We start from the raw sequence: 17,968 nt of genomic DNA on the forward strand, positions 1-17,968 counted from the left end.
CAGTCATCTAAAGAATGTCGGCCCCTGCCCAGAGGGCTCTTCTCGGGAGCAGGAGGGCAGAACTGGGACGGGGACCCCATCTCAGCATAAAAGTCAGAAAATACTACAAACTGGCCAGACCTGCTGCACCCCTGGCCAGCCTCCCCCCATCTCCTCTCCCCCTTAGCACTCTGGAAGTTCCAGCTGCCTTCCAGTGCCCAGGATGGGTGCGTGTCCCCCTCCAGCCCCTGGTTTCTGCAGGTGAGGTGGGGGAGGGGACACTAAGAGTCCTCTCCAGAGAAGCCCCCACCTCCAGCCCCCTGACCCTGCGCCCTGGCAGGCCTGCAGCCAGTTCCTGAGCTTGCCCCTCCTTTGGTGTTGTGGTCTCGCCTACATTTCTGACGTAGTCTGGCTGTTTTCAAATGGGTTCCTCTGTGCCTTTCACACAGGACCCAGCACCCCACACACGTGTGCAGGGAGGCCTACGGGAGCCAGTGTGCAGAGATGGGGCTGTGTGGTCAGAGGTCCCAGAAGGGCAGAGGCCCAGGGCCGTTGGCAGAACCTCTGCTGAGTGCCCGGCAGGCAGCCTCAGGTTGCTGCGCCCAGCTTGAGTGGGGGGCCCACCTGGCGAGGGGCACGTAAAGGCCCAGTTTCCTCTCCCTGAGGCACGCCCTCGGGCAAGATGGTCACACTGTCAGGCTGCAGTGTCCTCATCCAGCACTGGGCAGCGAGGGGCCTGCTTTCTTCTCAGTGGTCCCTGCTCCTGTTCCTCAGGCCCCCTGGGCCACCCCCACCCCCTTGGTCACGCACAGGCCACCACTGTAGGGTTCATAGGAAATGCTTTTATTGAGGTGGGCCGGCCATGGCCCTGAGTCACGTGGAGCCCGGATCACTCCTCCTTCTCGTCCCCGTGGGTGATGATGTAGCACAGGGACTTGTAGTCGATATTCCCGGCCAGGTCCATGGGCGTCAGTGCGAACATCTGCTCCACCTGGGGAGGCGCCGTGAGAGCCGGGGGCCCTTGACTCTGCCTCGGGGCTGTGCTGTGGTCCTCAGCCTTTCCAGGCCCAAACCCTAAACTCCGAGTTAATGTTTTTCTGTTGTCTGACTCTGGGCAGACTGAGGGTACGGGGGCCCCAGAGGGGGCCATGAGTCAAAGGGTACAACGTGGCCACAGGGACACGCTCTCTTCTCTGTGCCGCCCTCCCCCTGGGCCTCTGCACACACAGCTCTCCCAGCTGGGCACACCCTCCTCCCTTTCTGACTCCACTTCTTCAGGTCCCTGAGGCCTCCCAGGGCCCTGCGGGGTGAGCGCCCCACGAAGGAGCCAGGAACTCTCACCTCAGCCAGCGAGAACTTGTCTGCCTGCGTCAGAAGAAGCTGCTTGAACCTGGGGGTGGGAGCATTGGGGAGGGGGATGAAGGCCCCCAGGGTCCAGGCGGCCACCCCCAAGGGCCTCACCCCGGGCCCGCCTCCAGCACGGCGTCCCTCGCGGACACTCACTCATCCTTGGCCACAACGCCCTTGCCACTGGGGTCAAACATTCGGAAGGCGCTCAGGATGGCTTCCTCGGGGTCTGTCCCTGGGAGGCCGAGGGAGAAGGTGAGCACCCACACCCCAGCCTCCAAGGCCCCACCAGGAGGAGCCCAGGGTGCGGGGGGATCACTCCACATCCCAGAAGAGGCAGGAAGGTGTTCCCCCACACACAGTTTCCCTCGGGGCTCCAGCCACGACTGCTGTCTTGAGGTGACCAGGAGATTGGGATTTGGGACTTGGGAAGGGAGGCTGAAGGCACGTTTCCCAACACCGAGTTGGGACTTGCGATGATTAGTGCCTTTGGGTTTGGAATGAAGGAGTGAGCCCCACATCTTCTGGGTGGGCAAAGGCCAGGGGGAGCCCAGGTGGGGTTCAAGCTCGCTGCCCGGCCAAGGGTGGCCAGACCTGCCCCAGGCTTACCGTTGAGCTTCTCTCCAAAGAGCGTGAGGAAGACGGTGAAGTTGATGGGACCCTTCCCCTCCTGCAGCATCGCGTCCAGCTCCTCTTCTGGGACACTTACCTTCCCTGGTGGGGGTGGGGCATGAGGTGGACACGGACTCACGGTGTCCCCAGCAGGGCTCAGGCTACCCTCCCCTCCTTCCCAACCTTAGGGGGTAGAGATTCAGAGGCCATTGTGGGTGGGGAGCAGCAGCAGAAGGACGGCATGCCAGCGGGGAGGGAGGTGTGAGGGTGGGATGAGGGAAGAGGCCTGTCCAGCGCTCCGGGCAGGGCCCCTGGATGGGAAGGGGCTGGGTGGGTGTACTCACCGAGCTGGGAGTAGGTCTCACGAAGGTCTGACTTACAGATGACGCCATCACGGTTCTGGTCAATGCAGCTGAAGGCCTGTGACGTGGGGAGGCCACAGTCTCAGGTGGGAGCAGGCCCCACCTCAGTGACGATGGGAGGTGGTGGGAGGAGCAAGGAGAGTGGCCAGGACCACTGACCTCCACAGGAGAGAGGGTGTATGGGGGGCAGGGTGCTGTTGGGGGTCGGGCACTCACTTCTTTGAACTCCTGGATCTGGGCTTGCTCGAACATGGAAAAGACGTTGGAAGACCCTCGTGCCTGCTTGGTGGCCGCGGCCTTGCCCCGGGTCCCCGCCTTCCTGCTGGCCTACAACACTGTGGGTGGGGAGGGGTCCTCTCCAGGGCTCCCCGAAGAAGACCCCTTGTGCACTCCAGAGCATTCCCAGGAGAGCCGGGTCAGGTCCTCTTCCTACCCTGGAGACTATCACTCTGCTTCCCCACCCCAAAGGCGGCCCTCCAGCCCCCAAACCTGGCACTCACCATCCTCTCTCTGTGGCAGCGTGGTTGCTGAGGGGCCCACAGCCCCCTTTATGTGTCACCCTTATCACCTTGAATACCAAATAAGGAAAGGAGGAGAGGACAGACCCAAACTTGGCAGCCTCTGCCTGGGCTGGGGGAGGATAGGGCCCCAAGTGGATTCCAGCCACATTCCTGATGACCTTTAGGCCTCTGACGTGTAATGTGTGACATCCGGTGTTACAACTGGAAAGCATGGGGCACACGGCCTCCCGAGCAGAGAACAGAGCAGGCTCACAGCCCTCACTACTCAAGATGCACCTTCTTCTGACTGTCTCTCCTGCAGGTCCATCCAAAACCTGCCCAGTTCAAGAAGACAGCAGGGGGGAGGGCTGGCCCGGGCCTCACTGGTCTTGGGAGGGCAGTGGGTGGCCTTGAGGGTGGTCTCTGACCTGAGACCACCAGAAATTCCCAGAAGTTTGTGTGAGGATGCTTGGAGCTGGCTTCTGGCCCTTGACCAAAGGGCAGAAAGCGGCCCTGAGCTGGCTGGGACCCTAAAGAAGTGGCGTGTGAGGCGAGGCTTGTGGAGCTGGAGCACTGCCTGGACCCCAAACATTCCCTTGGACTTCCCTGAACGTGGGTCCCGAGCCCCTGGTGAGCATCTCAACGCTGACTGAGGGGACCGGGCGCCCCTCTGCTGTGCCTCCAGCTCCTCAGAGGACACAGGGCACAGAAGACATGGGAGGCAGGGGCCCTTCAAAGCACAAGGATTAGGCCGCTGGCTGTACCCCTCCTGGATGGGGTGACAATACAGACAGCCCAGCTGATGGAGCAGTGGTTCTCAGGCGAGAACGGCAGACCCAACATCCCTTTTGTACAAGTAAGTCTTTTATAATACCTCCTTTACGCTCTGGAAATGCAATTCATAGGATAACCCACCCACGCAGAGGATTTAGAAAAATTGACACAATGCCCTGAACTGTAACATAAGAGCAACTAGGAAGTAACGTGTATCACAATGAGACCCATCGCCTCTCAGCCTTTTGGCTGAGATCAAGTGTAGTGTAACAATGAGACCCAGTGGGCAACACTGCGACGTGAAAACGTTAGTGGGACAATGACAATCAGATGCTGATGGCAGAGCTGCTGGTGCATAACTTAGACTGGAGAGGCCTAGAGATCGGGAGGAGCAATTCCACGGGAGACACGGGACAGTGAAGATACCTCAAGGGGTACAGCCTGCTCAAAACCACAACTTGGGGTTAAGTTCTGAATGAAACAAGTCATTAATCACTGAAAAGTGAATATGTGAAAACCAGACAAATGTGAGTTTGTATGTCACTGGCTTTCTGTGTAAGATGGCATGGGCCCCAGGATTGGCTAACTCGAAACAGGCATTTGGCCCAGGAGTACCCGGAAAGACCTCAGAAATCACATGTCTTGTATCCCAAGAGGCACAGAGGGCCCCCTGCTGAGCCTGACCTGGAGCAGGGACAAACGGCCCCCCCCCCCCCCCCCCCCCCCGCCCCAAGACCAGCCCATGCCCTTCCTGGGAACTCCCTTAGGCCCTCAAAAATCTCAGAGCTGCTTCGTGGTTAGAGACTGGTGCATCCACGCCCCAAAGCCCACCGGTGGGCAGGGCCTGGGTAAGTACGGGACCACCGACGTCACCCAAATGACACCCATTCCTACTGCCTGGTCTGTCACTCTTTATTCTCCTGGCATAGTTGGCCAGATGTTCGTAGGCCCAGAGTGTGCAATGTGGCCACGTCTACATACCCACAGTCCTTATGCACAGAGGTCAAAGAACAGTGGGCAGGGCCAAGTTCTAAACGTTTAAAACTTTTAATTAAAAAAACACCACACAGTCCCAAATTGGGTATGAAGAGGTTGCTGTGGCACATAGAGGTCTGGTGAGAAGAGAGAGGCCTGGGTAGTGCCTTGGGCTGTGCTCAGTTCTGCTGGGCCAGTGTGTGGCAGCCCCATGGGGGTCCTCCTCTTCCTGGCAGCGGTGACAGGCTCTCTGTCTTATGTGCCTCCTGTGAGGGTCCATCCTAGAACCCCAAATCACTCAGGGAAGCCAGCATGGGAGGGAAAAGACCACCATCTTCAGGACTCCAGTACTGCAGCCTCCACACTAGGCCAGTCCCCTCCCATTTCACACCCCCACCCCCAGGCCTAGGCCTGGCCAGGTCCCTGGGGCTACCTCAACATGTGGGCTGAGTTCCCACGGAAGCCAGGCCACAGCAGGGTCCAGCGGGCACCCCGTCCCTGAGCTGGGTAGGGGTGGGCATGGCTGACTCAAGATGCAGCCATGCAGAGATGGGACAAAGTCCTGAGCGAGCAACTCCCTTCTGGGAGGCTGATTCCGGCAGAAAGGAGAAAGACTTGGGGATCTCCATTCCTGCTCATCTCAGCCCCCAACCCAGTTAGGGCCCTAGGGATGTCCCACGACTGACTCAGGAAGACCTGGCCTGTCCGGGACAGCCTCATTCCCCGGCGGCCCTTGCCCCATCTCCAGGAGGCAGCAGGAATAGGAGGCGGGCCAGAATGGGGGCACCTGTGGGAAGCGCTGACCCCTGGAGCCCAGGTGTAGCGACGGCCACAGCCTCCTCCTTGCCTCCAGGCCGCTGTTGTCACTGGCCCAACATGCAGGCCTTCTTACAGGCCACCGCAGAGACCAGAGCCGCGCCCCGGCCGCTGCCCTCCTCCGACTGGATGAAGGTGATCTCGCAGCTGGGCGTCAGCCTACGCACGCTGGCGTGGAAGCGCTCCTTGAAGCTGGGGGTGGGGGCGAGCAGGGCTGCCATCCTTTGTCCCGGCTCTCCCACCGACCTCCCCTGGCCCACCCTCCAGAGACGTTACCGAGCACTGATCGCAACGCTGGGGGTTAGCCTAGGGGACCCCTCCCTACGTGCGGGCCGAGGGGGGAAGAGGAGATAAGAATCCCTGGGACTGTGAGCAGCGAGGGGGCCCGGGGCGCGTCCGTGCCCCCTCGGGTTTCGTCGGTGGAGACTGATACTGGGGAGCTCCCCTGAGGACTCGAGCGGGGCTGGGCTCGGGTAGCGCCCGCTCACCTGGGGTGCAGCTTGTACACCGAGCCGTCCACGCCCACGGTGATGCGCATCACGTCCTCGCTGCGGCTCTCGCGCATGCGGTTGATGACGCCCGCCAGCCCCGCTGCGCACATGTGCGCGGCGCGCGTGGACACGCTCTCGCAGGCGCGGCGCACGATGTCGCAGTCGGTGGCCGAGGGCCTCAGCCCCAGTCTGCTCAGGATGTTGTAGATCTGCTTGCGGTCGCCCGAGTCGCTGCGGGGAGGGAGGGGGAGGGCGTTGCTGGAGGGTCGCTCGCCTCAGCCAGCCTCTTCTCCCCAGCGGAGGCCTCTTCAGCCCTGCCCACTGCATCCAGGCTAAGCGCTAGGGACTCGGGCTCTGGGGAGGGGGAGCGGATCGGGTTCCGCCGGAGGCCAGCAGTAACCTGGTCATTACTCCTCTCTGAGCCCAGGGCCTCCGCTCTAACTTGGGCGGCACTGCCGCGCCTCCGGCCGGTTGCAGGGATGAAGTGAGACGATGTTCATGGCGGGGGGAGGGGGCGGGGGGCGGGGGGGCCGCCGGAGCGACGGAGGGGACTCACCACTAGGGACCGGAGACCACCCCTGCCCGCACCTCTCCACCTGCGACACGAAGCGCGTCTCGAAGGCGCCGCGCGTGCGCAGCTGCTCCGAGGCCTCCCCGTGGAAGAGCAGATTTTCGTCCACCAGCTTCAGCAGCACGAGTCGCACCAGCTCGCCCATGTACTTGCCGCCGATGAGTTTCTCGTACCTGGACAAAGGCGGCCGTGTCATCCCCCGCTGGGATGTCCCTGGGCGCAGGCGGAGACCGGGGCCACCCCACCGCCCCCGTCTCGGCCATGAGGGGGCGCTGTGACACACCCTTGCCAAACCTGGGGCATTACAATCCACGCGCCGGGCTCAGCTCAGGGCCTCAGGCCAGTCCCTCTGAGACTTCCCTGTGACGGGCCCTGCGCTGAGTCCACTTGGGTCCTCCCAGAGCTATGTGATGGGGTGCTGTGCTCATTGCCCAGTCACAGTTGGGGAAGTTAAGGCTCAGAGGGGCTGGTAATCAGTCTGGGGCGTGCTCCTGGGCCCTGGGCCCTGGAATGCTGGCTGACACGTTGGTGCCCACTGTGAGCCTCTGCATTTCATCTTGGAGCACACTACTACCCACCCAGCAGAGGATTCTGGGAGCCAATGACAAAGCTGATGTGACACTAGCAGGGTGCAGCGGGGCGGGTAGGGGACAGCCACGATTCCCCCATGAGCTCTGGGAGGGCTGGTTCTCAAGCTGTGTCCTGCGAACCTGCAGCATTCCACAAACTGCTAGAACCATTTTGTGAACGTAGGCACATCTGTACTTCAGGTTAAACCCAGTTAACATGGCTGGGGGCAGCTTGGGGACCTCCTGTGCCTGTTGGAATGGGAGGTCCCGGCTTATCTATCCCAGACCCTCTTTCTGAGGACTGATGTCCACATCTGACTGTTTCCAGTTCAGAGAGGCACAATACCTGTGTGAGCTGGAGGAAGAGACAGCCAGCTTACAAGGGACCGTCAGTTTGCTTTTCCCCAGACCCGTTTAAAAACAAGCCCATTATCTGCATGGTCGGCCCCATCTGCGTGAGCAGGACGGGCCAGGGGGTCCTTACAGCTGCTGGCCCGGGTTCAGCGAGCTCTCGTCCACCATTCGGTCGTACTCCAGCAGGAATTCGTCCAGCTCACCCGCGTCCCCAAAGGCGCCCCACTCGGTGTTGACGCACATGCGGCCCTCTTCTCCTTCCACTAGCTCCACGTTGTGCATCTCCTCCATGTAGCAGGCGTTACAGCCAGTGCCTGCGGGGCACAGCATCAGGCCCACCTAGAGCCACCTGCAGGGAGTCCCTCGGCCCTGTGAAACCACTTCCTTGAGCCCTCCACTCTCACCACTGTGGGAAGGCTCTGCCAGGTGCACAGACCTGGTTTGCACCCACCTCTCTGAGCTGTTCTTCCTCCCCAAGAGGGGTTGGCAATACCTTCTCCTCCCGTGATCAGGTGGTTGGGAGGATTTAGGGAAATGTGTCAGACTGCCAATTAGATGGGTGTGGGATGTTATGATTTTGTCTCTGCCCCACCCTAATTTTCTGGCACTTTCAATGCCTGTGTTTTAGCTTCTCTATCCTGGGCCCTGTTTTTGAGGGGGAGCCTGACGTGAGCAAGGTATAAGAAGTGCCCTGGGAGCAGCACATGTGCTGTGCAGATGGAACTGGCCAGGGAATGTGTGGGGTGCAGAGCACAGTGCACACATGGGGGCCTCTGTTCATAAATTATGAAGAGTTCCAAAATGCTGGCAGCAGAGCATGACTGCATGGCTGCACGTCCCTAAAGCCATCAGGGACAGCAACGCAGAGCCGGCCAGTGGGACTGCTTGGCAGGGATCGGAGCCCAGTGGTGCCAGACGCTCCAACTTTTTGTGGGGAAAAAAACAGAAATCCAGACTTTGATGTGAATTCTCCCAATTTTTAGATCTTGGTAATTATCATAAACATGTTTTTAAGCACTGAATTGAGTAACCAAGAGTGAATGTGGGGCAGGTGTCACCACAGGCTGCCCTCTGTCATCTCTGCTCCGGGGGGGGCATGCCCGAGGGTTGAGACATCTTGGGGGGCTGTACCCTGACTTGGCCCTGGGCTCTGGAGGAGAGAGTGAGGGGAGCACGCCAGGGCCCCTGCATGGGTGATGGACTGTAAGACAGCTGGGCTTCTGAAAGGTGAGAATGGAAGGAAAAGATGTGAGAAATGAGCAGACAACATGAGTTGTGGCTGCGCTTAGTGCGCACCACACACTTGGAGACGGCTAAGAACACAGACGACGCCCAGGGCTGGCTCTGAAGGGTCCATGTAGGCAGACAACTGGGTAAGTAGACACCACCACTACCAGCGGGCTGCCCTCTGACGGGATGGCTCCTGAGACGCGCATGGAAGGGCCCCTGGGGCCAGCGCACCGCCTTTCCAGGTAGTGCTGTCCCTGTGCTTGGAGGGTCATCCGGGAAGAGGTGATGCCACTTTTGCTTATCCTCTTCCACTTGGACAAACCTGTCCAGTTCGGTCAATTTAGCAGATCAGGTGTGCTAATTACATCCTGATGGGACAAGAGTAGGGGTGTGCAGCTGCTGTGCCACCTGATGCAGGGACTTGCAGGTGTGGAAATGCTTCCTACCAGGAAAGAGCTTGTGCATTCAGGGTACTCCAGCTGCTCCCCAGGACCTCATGGGCCCCAGCACCTCTGGGGCCGGTGCTTGGCGCATAGGCCTGGCTCCGACTACCTTCCAAGGCTCAACACTGTGGCCTCACTCCTCGGGCGGAGGCCGGCGGAGGGCCACGTGGCCTTCTCTGTACCGGGGGTCTCGTGTCCTTACCCACAATCATGCCAACCTCGCACCGGCGGTCCTCGTAGTAGCAGGAGATCATTGTGGCCACTGTATCATTGACCATCGCCACCACCTCCATCTCAAAGTCCTGCCAAGGGGCACAGAAGCCACGCTGATGGGGTTGGGGGTCTCAGTTCAGCCTGCTCTGGGCCGATCCAGCCCCAAGACGCAGGCCAAGACCCCTTCTTGGGGGGACACCCAGAAGGCCATCCCTGGCATCCTGGCCTGAGGGGAGTCAGTGCAGCCTGGGGCAGGCGCCACTCACCCCTCTGCGCTTGATGGCATCTCGCAGGAGCCCCACAATGTTGTTGCCTTCTGCCCCGGAGGCCTTGAAGCCCTTGGTCCAGTTGAGAAGAATACCCTGAGAGGATAGAGAGGGACAGGGGTGGGGGCAGCTAACTGAACTCACAGCTCTGACAGGTGCTGGACACGGGTCTGTGGAGCTGGGCCCCAGCCACTTTGAGGACGTTCGTCTGGTAGAGCCCAGATGACGTGCACCATGGGGACGGGGCTGGAAAAGCCAGCATGACAGGCTGCCTCTGCGCTGAGTCCTGAGCTGCTTCCTCTAACCCAGAGGTCTCGTGTCATGCGTGTATGTGTAACTGATGTGTGCATGTATGTACGATTACAGTGTGTACATAACTGACGCGTGTGTCTATGTATAGCTGACGTGTGTGCATGCAGCTGTGCCAGGCAGGCTTGCCAGCTGGAAGACAAGGCACTACCTCAGCCCCCATCACGGTGGCACAGCATGGCGATGACCAGCAAGCGTGCCAAAGCCACAGTGCTGCCACTTCCCACCGCGGGCAAGTTGCCGACCACGGTTTTTAACCTGTAATGGGGAATAATAGTGCAACCTCCTGGGGTTATGGGGGGGCTCCAGGCAAGTAGAAAGAGCCAGCTGACATTATTCCCACAGGCTCACAGAAGGCAAGTAACAGCCACAGTTTCAATCCAAGACTCCCAAGTGGGTGCTGGGAGCTTCTCTGGGTTGCCTGCCTGCCCGCCCGCCACCCGCCCGCCACCCAGCCCCACCTTGTCGATGTCTTCATGCCTCACAGGGAAGGAGAAGGTGAAGCCCAAGGGCAGCTTCTTGTGCTTCATGTGATGCTTCTCCAGGAAGTCGGAGATGCACTCGGACACATAGTCAAAGAGCTGGAAGGGCGTGGGCCACAGCGGTGAGCTGGCCGCAGCCCCCACCCCCAGGGCCTGCACTCAGCTCCCGCTCCTGACCCTGCTGGTGTCTGCTGATGAAAGCCCCCGACAGGGTGGCACCAGGCCTCAGGCTTTAGACAGACATACCTCCTGGCCGTAACCATGACTCCTGTCTCCAGCACCCACTGTCCTCTTCTGCCTCCATGTGTCTTGGCCACCCAGCCATGCCCCCACCAAGAACCAGCCCCACCAGGACTCATATGGGCCCATCACAGAACTGGGCACTACTGAGTGCCCTGTGGATTGATTGGTGAGGCACCACATCATCCCTGCTGCCTCGAAGCCCAGCCTGTCAGGACACTGGCCTCGGCATGTCCCCCCAGGGCCCATTCTAGCTCCTGGGTCCTCCCAGGGTCAGGATGGCCTTGCTGCCAGGGCAGACATTACAACTGCAGTCACCGCACTTAGTGTCCATGCTGGTGGATGGTGAGGGGGCGACACGGGGAAGGGGTGGGCTGTGTGAGCAGGCCCAGCATGTCTCTCGGCTGCCCTGTCACATTTCTGCTCCTTCTGGGGAACTGGGCAGGGGTGTGACCTGCTGGGGCCACGTCTGGAGCCATCTACCCAGGCCTCTCCACTGGGCCACCTGAGGCTGGGTGACCCTCCTGCCCGCAGTTCCCCCAACTCCAAGGACAGGTGCGCCCCTCCCTCTGTGACGGGCTGCGCTCTGAGACCCTGGGTGGCCTTGAGGCGCTCACCATCTCAGCGGTACCCGTCATGGCATCCTCGGGGATGGAATACATCTGGTGCTTGGTTTTCACGCTCCACTGCCCAGCCTCACCCTTGCCCACCTTCACCAGCATCACCCTGAAGTTGGTGCCGCCCAGGTCCAGGGAGAGGAAGTCCCCGACTTCTGCAGCCACACGGAGAAGTGTGTCAGCCTCAGGGGCACCGCCCACCGGGAGAGGAGGAGGGGAAGGCATAGGGGGCAGGGGAGCTGGATGCCAGACGTCACCTGTGGAAAGGGTCATAGGTGAACTGGGGAGCCAGTGGGAAGCCCCTGCCATGGACTGAATTCACCCCAAGCCCAGGGCCCAACTGGAAACTAGTGAAATGGCCCAGACTCAGGACTGGGCATGGTGGTGGTCGTGGTGGCTGTGGTGCGGGGGCAGGGGCAGGGTGTGTGGCAAGGGACCACGGGAGCCACATTATCACTGTGAGATGGAAAAAGGCAGATTTCTGAGGCCAGGGTGAGCCTGAAGGCGCCAGGGCTGGGCAACCGGGTGAGAACCAGCCCTTCCGCTGGCTACCGGGGACCTGTGGGGAGCTGGTAGGGACAGCGCCCCCTCGAGGAGCTGCCCGGCGCGGCACCTGAGCCTTCCGGGGTGGAGCGCACGTAGGTGGGCAGCATCTTCACACTGGCCTTCTCGTGAGTCTCCAGCCGTAGGCCCCGGTCCATCTCCATCTGCATCCGCCGCATCACTTTCTTCAAGTCCTCGTCCTGCAGCCGGAACTCCGCCAGGATCTGCTCCGCCTGCACGGGGGAGGGCACCGTCACCGGCCGTTCCACACTCACACCGACACACCCGAGTCCTTTGCCCTGTGACCCCAGTGACACACCGTGTCAAACCACCAGTTGAAACCAGCTGAAAATTTCGAGCAGCCGGGTTCCAAGAGCGGCGCCATCCCAGTGCACCCGGGCCGGTGAAGGGGGAGGGGCACAGGGCAGATATATGCTCCGGGCGCTAACTCAGGGACTGGGTGACACAAAGGCCGGGACAGCCTGTCTGCAGGGGGACGGACAGCCAGCATGACTGTATATGAGACCCGGCCAATCCACCTCCAGGATCGCGCCAAGTGCATGGGGACAGTCAAGGCAGTGCCAGTCAAAGGCGACGGCTGACTAGGGCACGGCTGTGGTTCCGTAGTGTGCAAGGCTCTGAGGCTGTGGGGGTCCTTGTGTTCTGTCAGGAGGCCTGTGCACACCGATGCTGTCTTTCCCAGGGGTCTAGATGGCCTGGTCGTGGCCTCCTGTGGAACCTTCCAGGAGAATGGCTGCTCGCCTCTCCTGAACGCAGCTGCCTATTCCAGAGTGTCGCCAGTGAGCGGGACCTTGCTCTGACTCTGCATGTGGGTGGTGGTGTGGCTACCATCCCACTTGCACAGTAGTGCAAATTCCTGCAGAGAAGGCCACTTTGAGTCACTGAATATTTGGACCAAAAAGGAAAAGGAAAGTTACTCTGATAAAAGTGGTGGGTCGACTTGTCACAAAAACTACACTCTGGCTGCAGTCTTCCATGTGGACTCAGGGTGGACACCTCTGAATCCAGCCAGGGGGAACATGGCCATTTTGTTGGGGAGGGCTTAGCAGATTAAAGGAAGGCAGCCCCTCTCCAGGCCCAAGGAGCATTAATGACTGGGCTAAGCCAGGCACAGCTGTCCTCTCGTCTTTCATAGGTGATTTGGTTTAGAGTTGGAAATGGGGCCCAGTTCTGGCCAATGACAGGTGAAGGGAAGCCATCTTTTAGCAGGAGAGGGCCTTCTGGGAAGGTCAGTGCCTGTCTAAGTTTGTTCACAGCTGTGTGTGGGCCGGCACTGCAGCAGCTGTCCTGAAAGCATGAGGAGTCAAGGCTGAAGGGAAACTCTGTCAGCAAACTATAGAAGGCGGAGAAGAGAGACGGAGGAGTCCGGCCATGAAGACATATTTGAGCCAGCCCTGGGGCCCAGCCTGATGACATCACTGAGGCACTGAGCCAGCCCGGGGACCCAACCTGATGACATCACTGAGGCGCTGAGCCAGCCCTGGGGCCCGGCTTAATGACTGGCCACGCGGGCACCCTGCTCTCCAACCTCCAGTGCCCAGAGCTGTGTGGAATTACTACCCGTCCATGGTGTTTTGTGACTAACACACCTGGGATGTCATCCTTCCACCTTTCTTCCTTCAAAGTGTCCCAAACGCATCACAAAAAGCTGCCTGTACACGCCCCAGAATCCTCGTGCGGGAGGGCCCAGGAGCAAGGCCCAGATAACAGAGGGGGGAGAACAGACCAGGAACTTCCAAGGGGTTCCTAGGGCCCAAGTGCAGGCCACCCAGAAGTGGTGGCCTTGGAGAGATGGCACTCATGGCAGGGGAATGAATCCTCCCCAGTGGGCTCCAGGCTAGAGGGTGGGGCAGTGCCAGTAAGAGCGAACGTGCCCCCAAGAAGCCCTAGAGATGGTATGGAGCTGACATCTATGTGGGAAAGCCACTGAAAATGGTGCTGAGGCCACACACTCCTGCAGGTCACAGAGGGATGACCACAGCTGAGACCCAAAAGATCAGCACAAATGAGAGGCACCAGAGACAGAAAGAGCAAGTTCCCTCCAAACCAACCCCAACGCTCTCCTCTCTGGAGCCTGTGGCAGACAGAGCCACAGCTGTCCTGCTGGGCCCTGTCACTGCTCCAGGCCATATGCTGGCTGGAGTGGGGGTGGCACTTCCTAGGGGACGCAGGACAGGACCTCACATCCCTAGTCTGCACCTGCAACAAAGCTGGCCCCCCAGACAAGAGGTGGGCCCTGTGCCGGCCATGACAGGTGGGAGGGGTGTGGATGTGGGCATTGCAGCCCCTTATCTTCCTTGCAAAAGCAGCCAGCTCAGGGCTGAGCTAAGTGAAAAAAAACCAGTCATCCTCGTCCCATCTTCCTTTAGAATGTTAGTATTTTGTTCATCGTATTTTTTGGAATTAATTTTGATTCTTTAGAATGTGCATTAAAATGCTATTTATCTTGATGTCTGATGTTTTTTGTGCCCCCCAGTCCCCCAAAGCATGTGCTACAAGCCGTGCCTTGCCCTACTCTCGGCCCTGACCAGGGTGTCAATGACCCAGACCTCTGGAGCCAACCTGGCTCCTGAACTGGGCCCAGCCCTGCCCCTGCATGTGGAACAGAGCCCCTTACCTCTTGGAGCACTGTGTCTGCTGGGATAAACGGGAAGGGATGAGGGCCAGCCCCAAAGTCTGGGAACGGATGCTCACAGCTGGCCACAGGCCACCTCCCACTGTCGTCAAGTCATGTCTGTGCTTGTGCCAAAGATACCACTTCACTTGTCCCCAGGCAGCCTCCCCTGGCCCCTTTCCTGCCATCGTACCAGTGACCGGCAGGTGCGGGCCTCGGCCGCAGTTTTGGCCTGTCTTGCTGCCTGTGGCTGTAGGTGCCCTGACCAGGCTGGTTTTCTCCTGACATCATAAGCTCTGCCAGAAGCAGAACCAACCGGGGTTTATGCTGACCTCACTGTTTCACTGGAAAGGAGAAGACGGGTGAGGAGGAAATTATGCCCAGGGCACTGACCCCGGCCCTCTGCCTGTGTCCCCACTGCGTGGTGTGGGTGCGGCCGGCCTAGGCGCAGCCTGCTCTCCCTCTGCCTGTCGTCTGCGCGCCCTCCTTGCTCACTGCGTGGGCACAGGCCTGGCTCAGAGGATGTCTACGTTTTTCTTTGTTTTGGACAAAGCGACTGCTCTCTGCTCATGAAGACAGTCCCTGGAGGAAGTGCAGCACCTGGGACCTGTCACCATGTCTGATGAGCATCGTCTTGTGTCTGGGCAGTTGGTTCTGCCTCTGAGACACAAGGCTCCAAGCCTCCCTCAGCTGGGGCTTTAAACTCCCCAGACCCTCCATCCCACAGAAGTTGCTTCCCAGACCTCCTGGCTGCCTAACCTATGGGTCACAGGTCAGGTGTCTGCAGAGGTGGCAGGGGACCTGGTCTGCTGGGAAGAAGGACCTCCCTACCCAACAAAGGCAGTGCCCTCAGCAGATCGTCCCCAAAGGGCCTGTGCAGGACACCAGGCTCCGAGGAGTGATCGCTTGCTAAGCAAACCACTGAAGGTGGGGACATGTGACAAAAGCTTCTGGAGCCAAATGAGGCAGCGAGCTACCTTTTCCTTCTTGGCGTTCTCCATCCTGGCTCTGTCATCCGGCATGGGCTCAGTAGCCAGCTCGCGTGAGCTGGGGCCCCTCTGCGTTTCCCCACAGGTTTCCGAAGCAGAAATGTCCCAAGGCTTCTCCCAACCAGGGGTCAGGGCACGGGTGTCTGGGAGAGTATGGTCCACCTCAGCTGGTCCCTGGCTGGAGGTTCAATCACAGAGTTTCCTCCTTTTCATCGTTCCCACCAAGCCGGGGGCGAGCCTTATCTTCTGGGCCACAGCTGGGACCCTTTCTCACCATCAGGCTGGGTGTAGTCGGGGCAGCGACATCACTGGGCTCCAGGGCTGCTCAGCTGGTCAGCTTTCTGTCCAGGCTGTGCTGAGCTGTGCTGGCGTGACGGCCTCTAGACAGACTCAGCAGAAAAGCTCCTCTCCCTCCTGTGGCTGGGGACAGCGTTTGGGTAATTAGGCCGCAGGTGACTGTGTTTCTCTCACACCCCAACCTGCTTCCCTTGGCTCAGTCACCACCCAGCACTTCCTGCTCTGACCAGGTCCAGGTGTGCGGAGGGGAACTCTCGGGGCCTCTGGGCTCCTGAGAAGGCCTGTGCTGCCATGACAACCAGGAGCCAGGTCTCTGTGCTCACGCCCTCCGGCCTCAGCAGGGCTGGCGGGCCTGTCATTAGAGCTGCCATGCAGAAAACTGGCTGATGGCAAAAGGCCTCCATTCCCATCACCATAGCAACAGCCCACTCTCCTTGTCACTGCAGACTTCACCACCTGTCCAGTTCCCAGGGCAGTGTCACAGGGGCTTCCAAAGTCACGTCCTAAGGAACAGAGGCCCTGTGAGTCTGGGAACAAGAGGAGAGGGAGTGGGCATCTTAGCCACCGGCATTACCACACATGACCAGAGCACCCACAAGCTCTGTTTCTGAAGCCTAAGCTGTACTGGTGGGCCCAGCCGGAACGGAGGCCCACAGACCCAGGGGCCTGGGCTCGGGACTTGTGCATTCACACCTGCTCACACCCAGTGTGGGAAGACCCTGGGAACGGAGCTGACTCTGCTGCTGGCTCAGGGTCCACTTAACCATGCAGAGCCCAAGACGATCTCACCGGTGTCTAATATTTGTAGGCACTCGCCACGAAGACTTGCGATGTTGACTGCATCACAGCTTGTACTCCATGGCTTTATTCTCTATTGTAAGGGAACGGCTTGGCTCTGGTCACCTTGCAGGGGTGCCCATGGGCCACGGGGCCAGCGCTGGAACCACAGCTAACCTGAGCCTATCAGAACGAACACGCTGTGTTCCCTGGGATGGAAGACTGACAGGGGCTGCTGGGAGCTCCTTCCCCCTCTGCTGGGGAGGCTGTTGGGAAGTTTCCCACTGTGTCCTGGGTCTGAGATGCAGGCTTTCTGCCCAGGCCCTCAGTGGGTACCTCCTAGCCAGGGCACACTCAGGGTGACTTGGAGTGCAGGAACCTGGGGAGTGGCCTTTTTCTTCTGCTGTCTGTGTCAGTGACAAACGGTCTGAAGGTAAAAGTGGCCTTTGCTGGTCTGCCTGCTGTGGCCACTGCTCTGCTGTGTGCTGGATGCCTCCCGTGCACCCTCTGCCCACACCACACTCTTTCGGTTGGCATAACTTTCCAGTTTGTGTCTATCTGGTGGGGCAAGCATCCCTTCCTTTTTCTCTACAAAATTTTCTTTACCGTGAGCTTTTTATCTTTCCTATAAATCTTAGAGTCTACTCACCCCATTTCACAAAATAAGGCTGTTGATGATTTCATTGGAGATGCATTGAATTTGGGGATTTGGGAGTTCATGTTAGAGAACTGACATCTTTATAGTGTAGAGTCTTCTCATTCAGAAAGCTGTCATGCTGCGCCATTTGTTTAGTCTTGTTTTATGTCTCTTTGGTGAGTTTTATTGTTTTTCTCATATAGATCTCACACATCTCTTGTTAGACTTATTCCTAAAGAAAGGTAACATATTTATTAGAAGAACGAGAAATTGCCATTATGTCTAACGTTGATTAAAACATTTATAACGCACAAAGCACGTTTGCATTCATTCCGTGATTTGCTCAGACAGTCTTGGGGCAGCCGGCAGGGGTGGTGATGGCAGGGGTGGTATTATCACCGTGTTCAAATTATGTCATTTAGGCCAGGGAGGTGGAAGGGTTGGGCTGTATTGATTGGCTGAGTCCCCGGTCAGGTGCCCATCTGCAAACCAATCATTGTGGCAATAGGGATGGGCTTGTGTTGATCGGCTCAGACCTCTGATCACTCACTGAAAAGCCAGGTGGGGAGTTGAGTGGGGGTGGGGGTTGGAGGGGACATGGGTGGGGGTACTCAGGGGGCCTGGGCGTACCCAGGGTGGGGGCAGCACCCTCTCCACCACACAGAAGCTTTCAGATTTTTTGTGATGGCTTTTCCTTTGTGGTGACTCCCACCCTGCTTCCTGATGGGGGGTGGGGGGTGGGGTTCCTGGAGATCTGGCTGTTGTGGACCCTAGACTCCTAGACTCCTCTTTGATGGCGACCAGCCCTGCCCTCCTCATAGGGCCTGCTTTGCCTCCTTCATGCTCTGCAGACTTTATCCCACTTCTATGCAGGCTGGCCCCATAGTGGCCAGGATGCAATCCTCAGATTAAGCCACCAGCTTAAGTGCCCATGTGTGGG

The 17,968-nt window shown here is 59.2% G+C and overlaps 1 protein-coding gene across 6 annotated transcripts; it reads right to left on the minus strand.

Moving 5' to 3' along the window:
• Positions 1–801: 801 nt before the first annotated feature.
• LOC109447351 (myosin regulatory light chain 2, atrial isoform) lies at positions 802–15,973 on the minus strand. Of its 6 annotated transcripts, none has more exons than XR_012489409.2 (15): positions 15,306–15,553; positions 11,764–11,926; positions 11,151–11,407; positions 10,273–10,392; positions 9,503–9,598; positions 9,226–9,325; positions 7,481–7,664; positions 6,445–6,600; positions 5,854–6,087; positions 2,517–2,627; positions 2,283–2,358; positions 1,936–2,040; positions 1,483–1,561; positions 1,321–1,369; positions 802–970 (listed from the first exon to the last, which is right to left on the minus strand). XR_012489409.2 is itself a non-coding variant. In XM_074312130.2 (15 exons), exons 1-15 carry the CDS (start codon positions 15,348–15,350, stop codon positions 869–871), a joined length of 1,869 nt encoding a protein of 622 aa, XP_074168231.2. In that variant the 5' UTR covers positions 15,351–15,365; the 3' UTR covers positions 802–868. The 6 variants fall into 6 exon arrangements, 5 of the variants coding, with proteins under 5 accessions (XP_074168231.2, XP_019587227.1, XP_019587220.2 ...); XM_074312130.2 differs by having other exon boundaries at positions 6,453–6,600; positions 15,306–15,365; XM_019731661.3 differs by lacking the exons at positions 802–970; positions 1,321–1,369; positions 1,483–1,561; ... (1 more) ...; positions 2,283–2,358; positions 2,517–2,627 and adding an exon at positions 4,599–4,815 and having other exon boundaries at positions 15,306–15,973.
• Positions 15,974–17,968: the final 1,995 nt, after the last annotated feature.

This window comes from Rhinolophus sinicus, chromosome 4 (genome assembly GCF_057876585.1).
Source record: "Rhinolophus sinicus isolate RSI-liver-muscle chromosome 4, RSI-T2T, whole genome shotgun sequence".
Lineage (NCBI taxonomy): Eukaryota > Metazoa > Chordata > Mammalia > Chiroptera > Rhinolophidae > Rhinolophus > Rhinolophus sinicus.

Coding starts and splice junctions, on each gene's coding strand:
- LOC109447351 (XM_074312130.2), bottom strand. CDS start 15,350: ATGCCGGATGACAGAGCCAGGATGGAGAACGCCAAGAAGGAAAAG. Junction 1,370..1,482: donor GGCGTTGTGGCCAAGGATGA/GTGAGTGTCCGC, acceptor TCCCACCCCCAG/GTTCAAGCAGCTTCTTCTGA. Junction 971..1,320: donor ACAAGTTCTCGCTGGCTGAG/GTGAGAGTTCCT, acceptor GCGCCTCCCCAG/GTGGAGCAGATGTTCGCACT.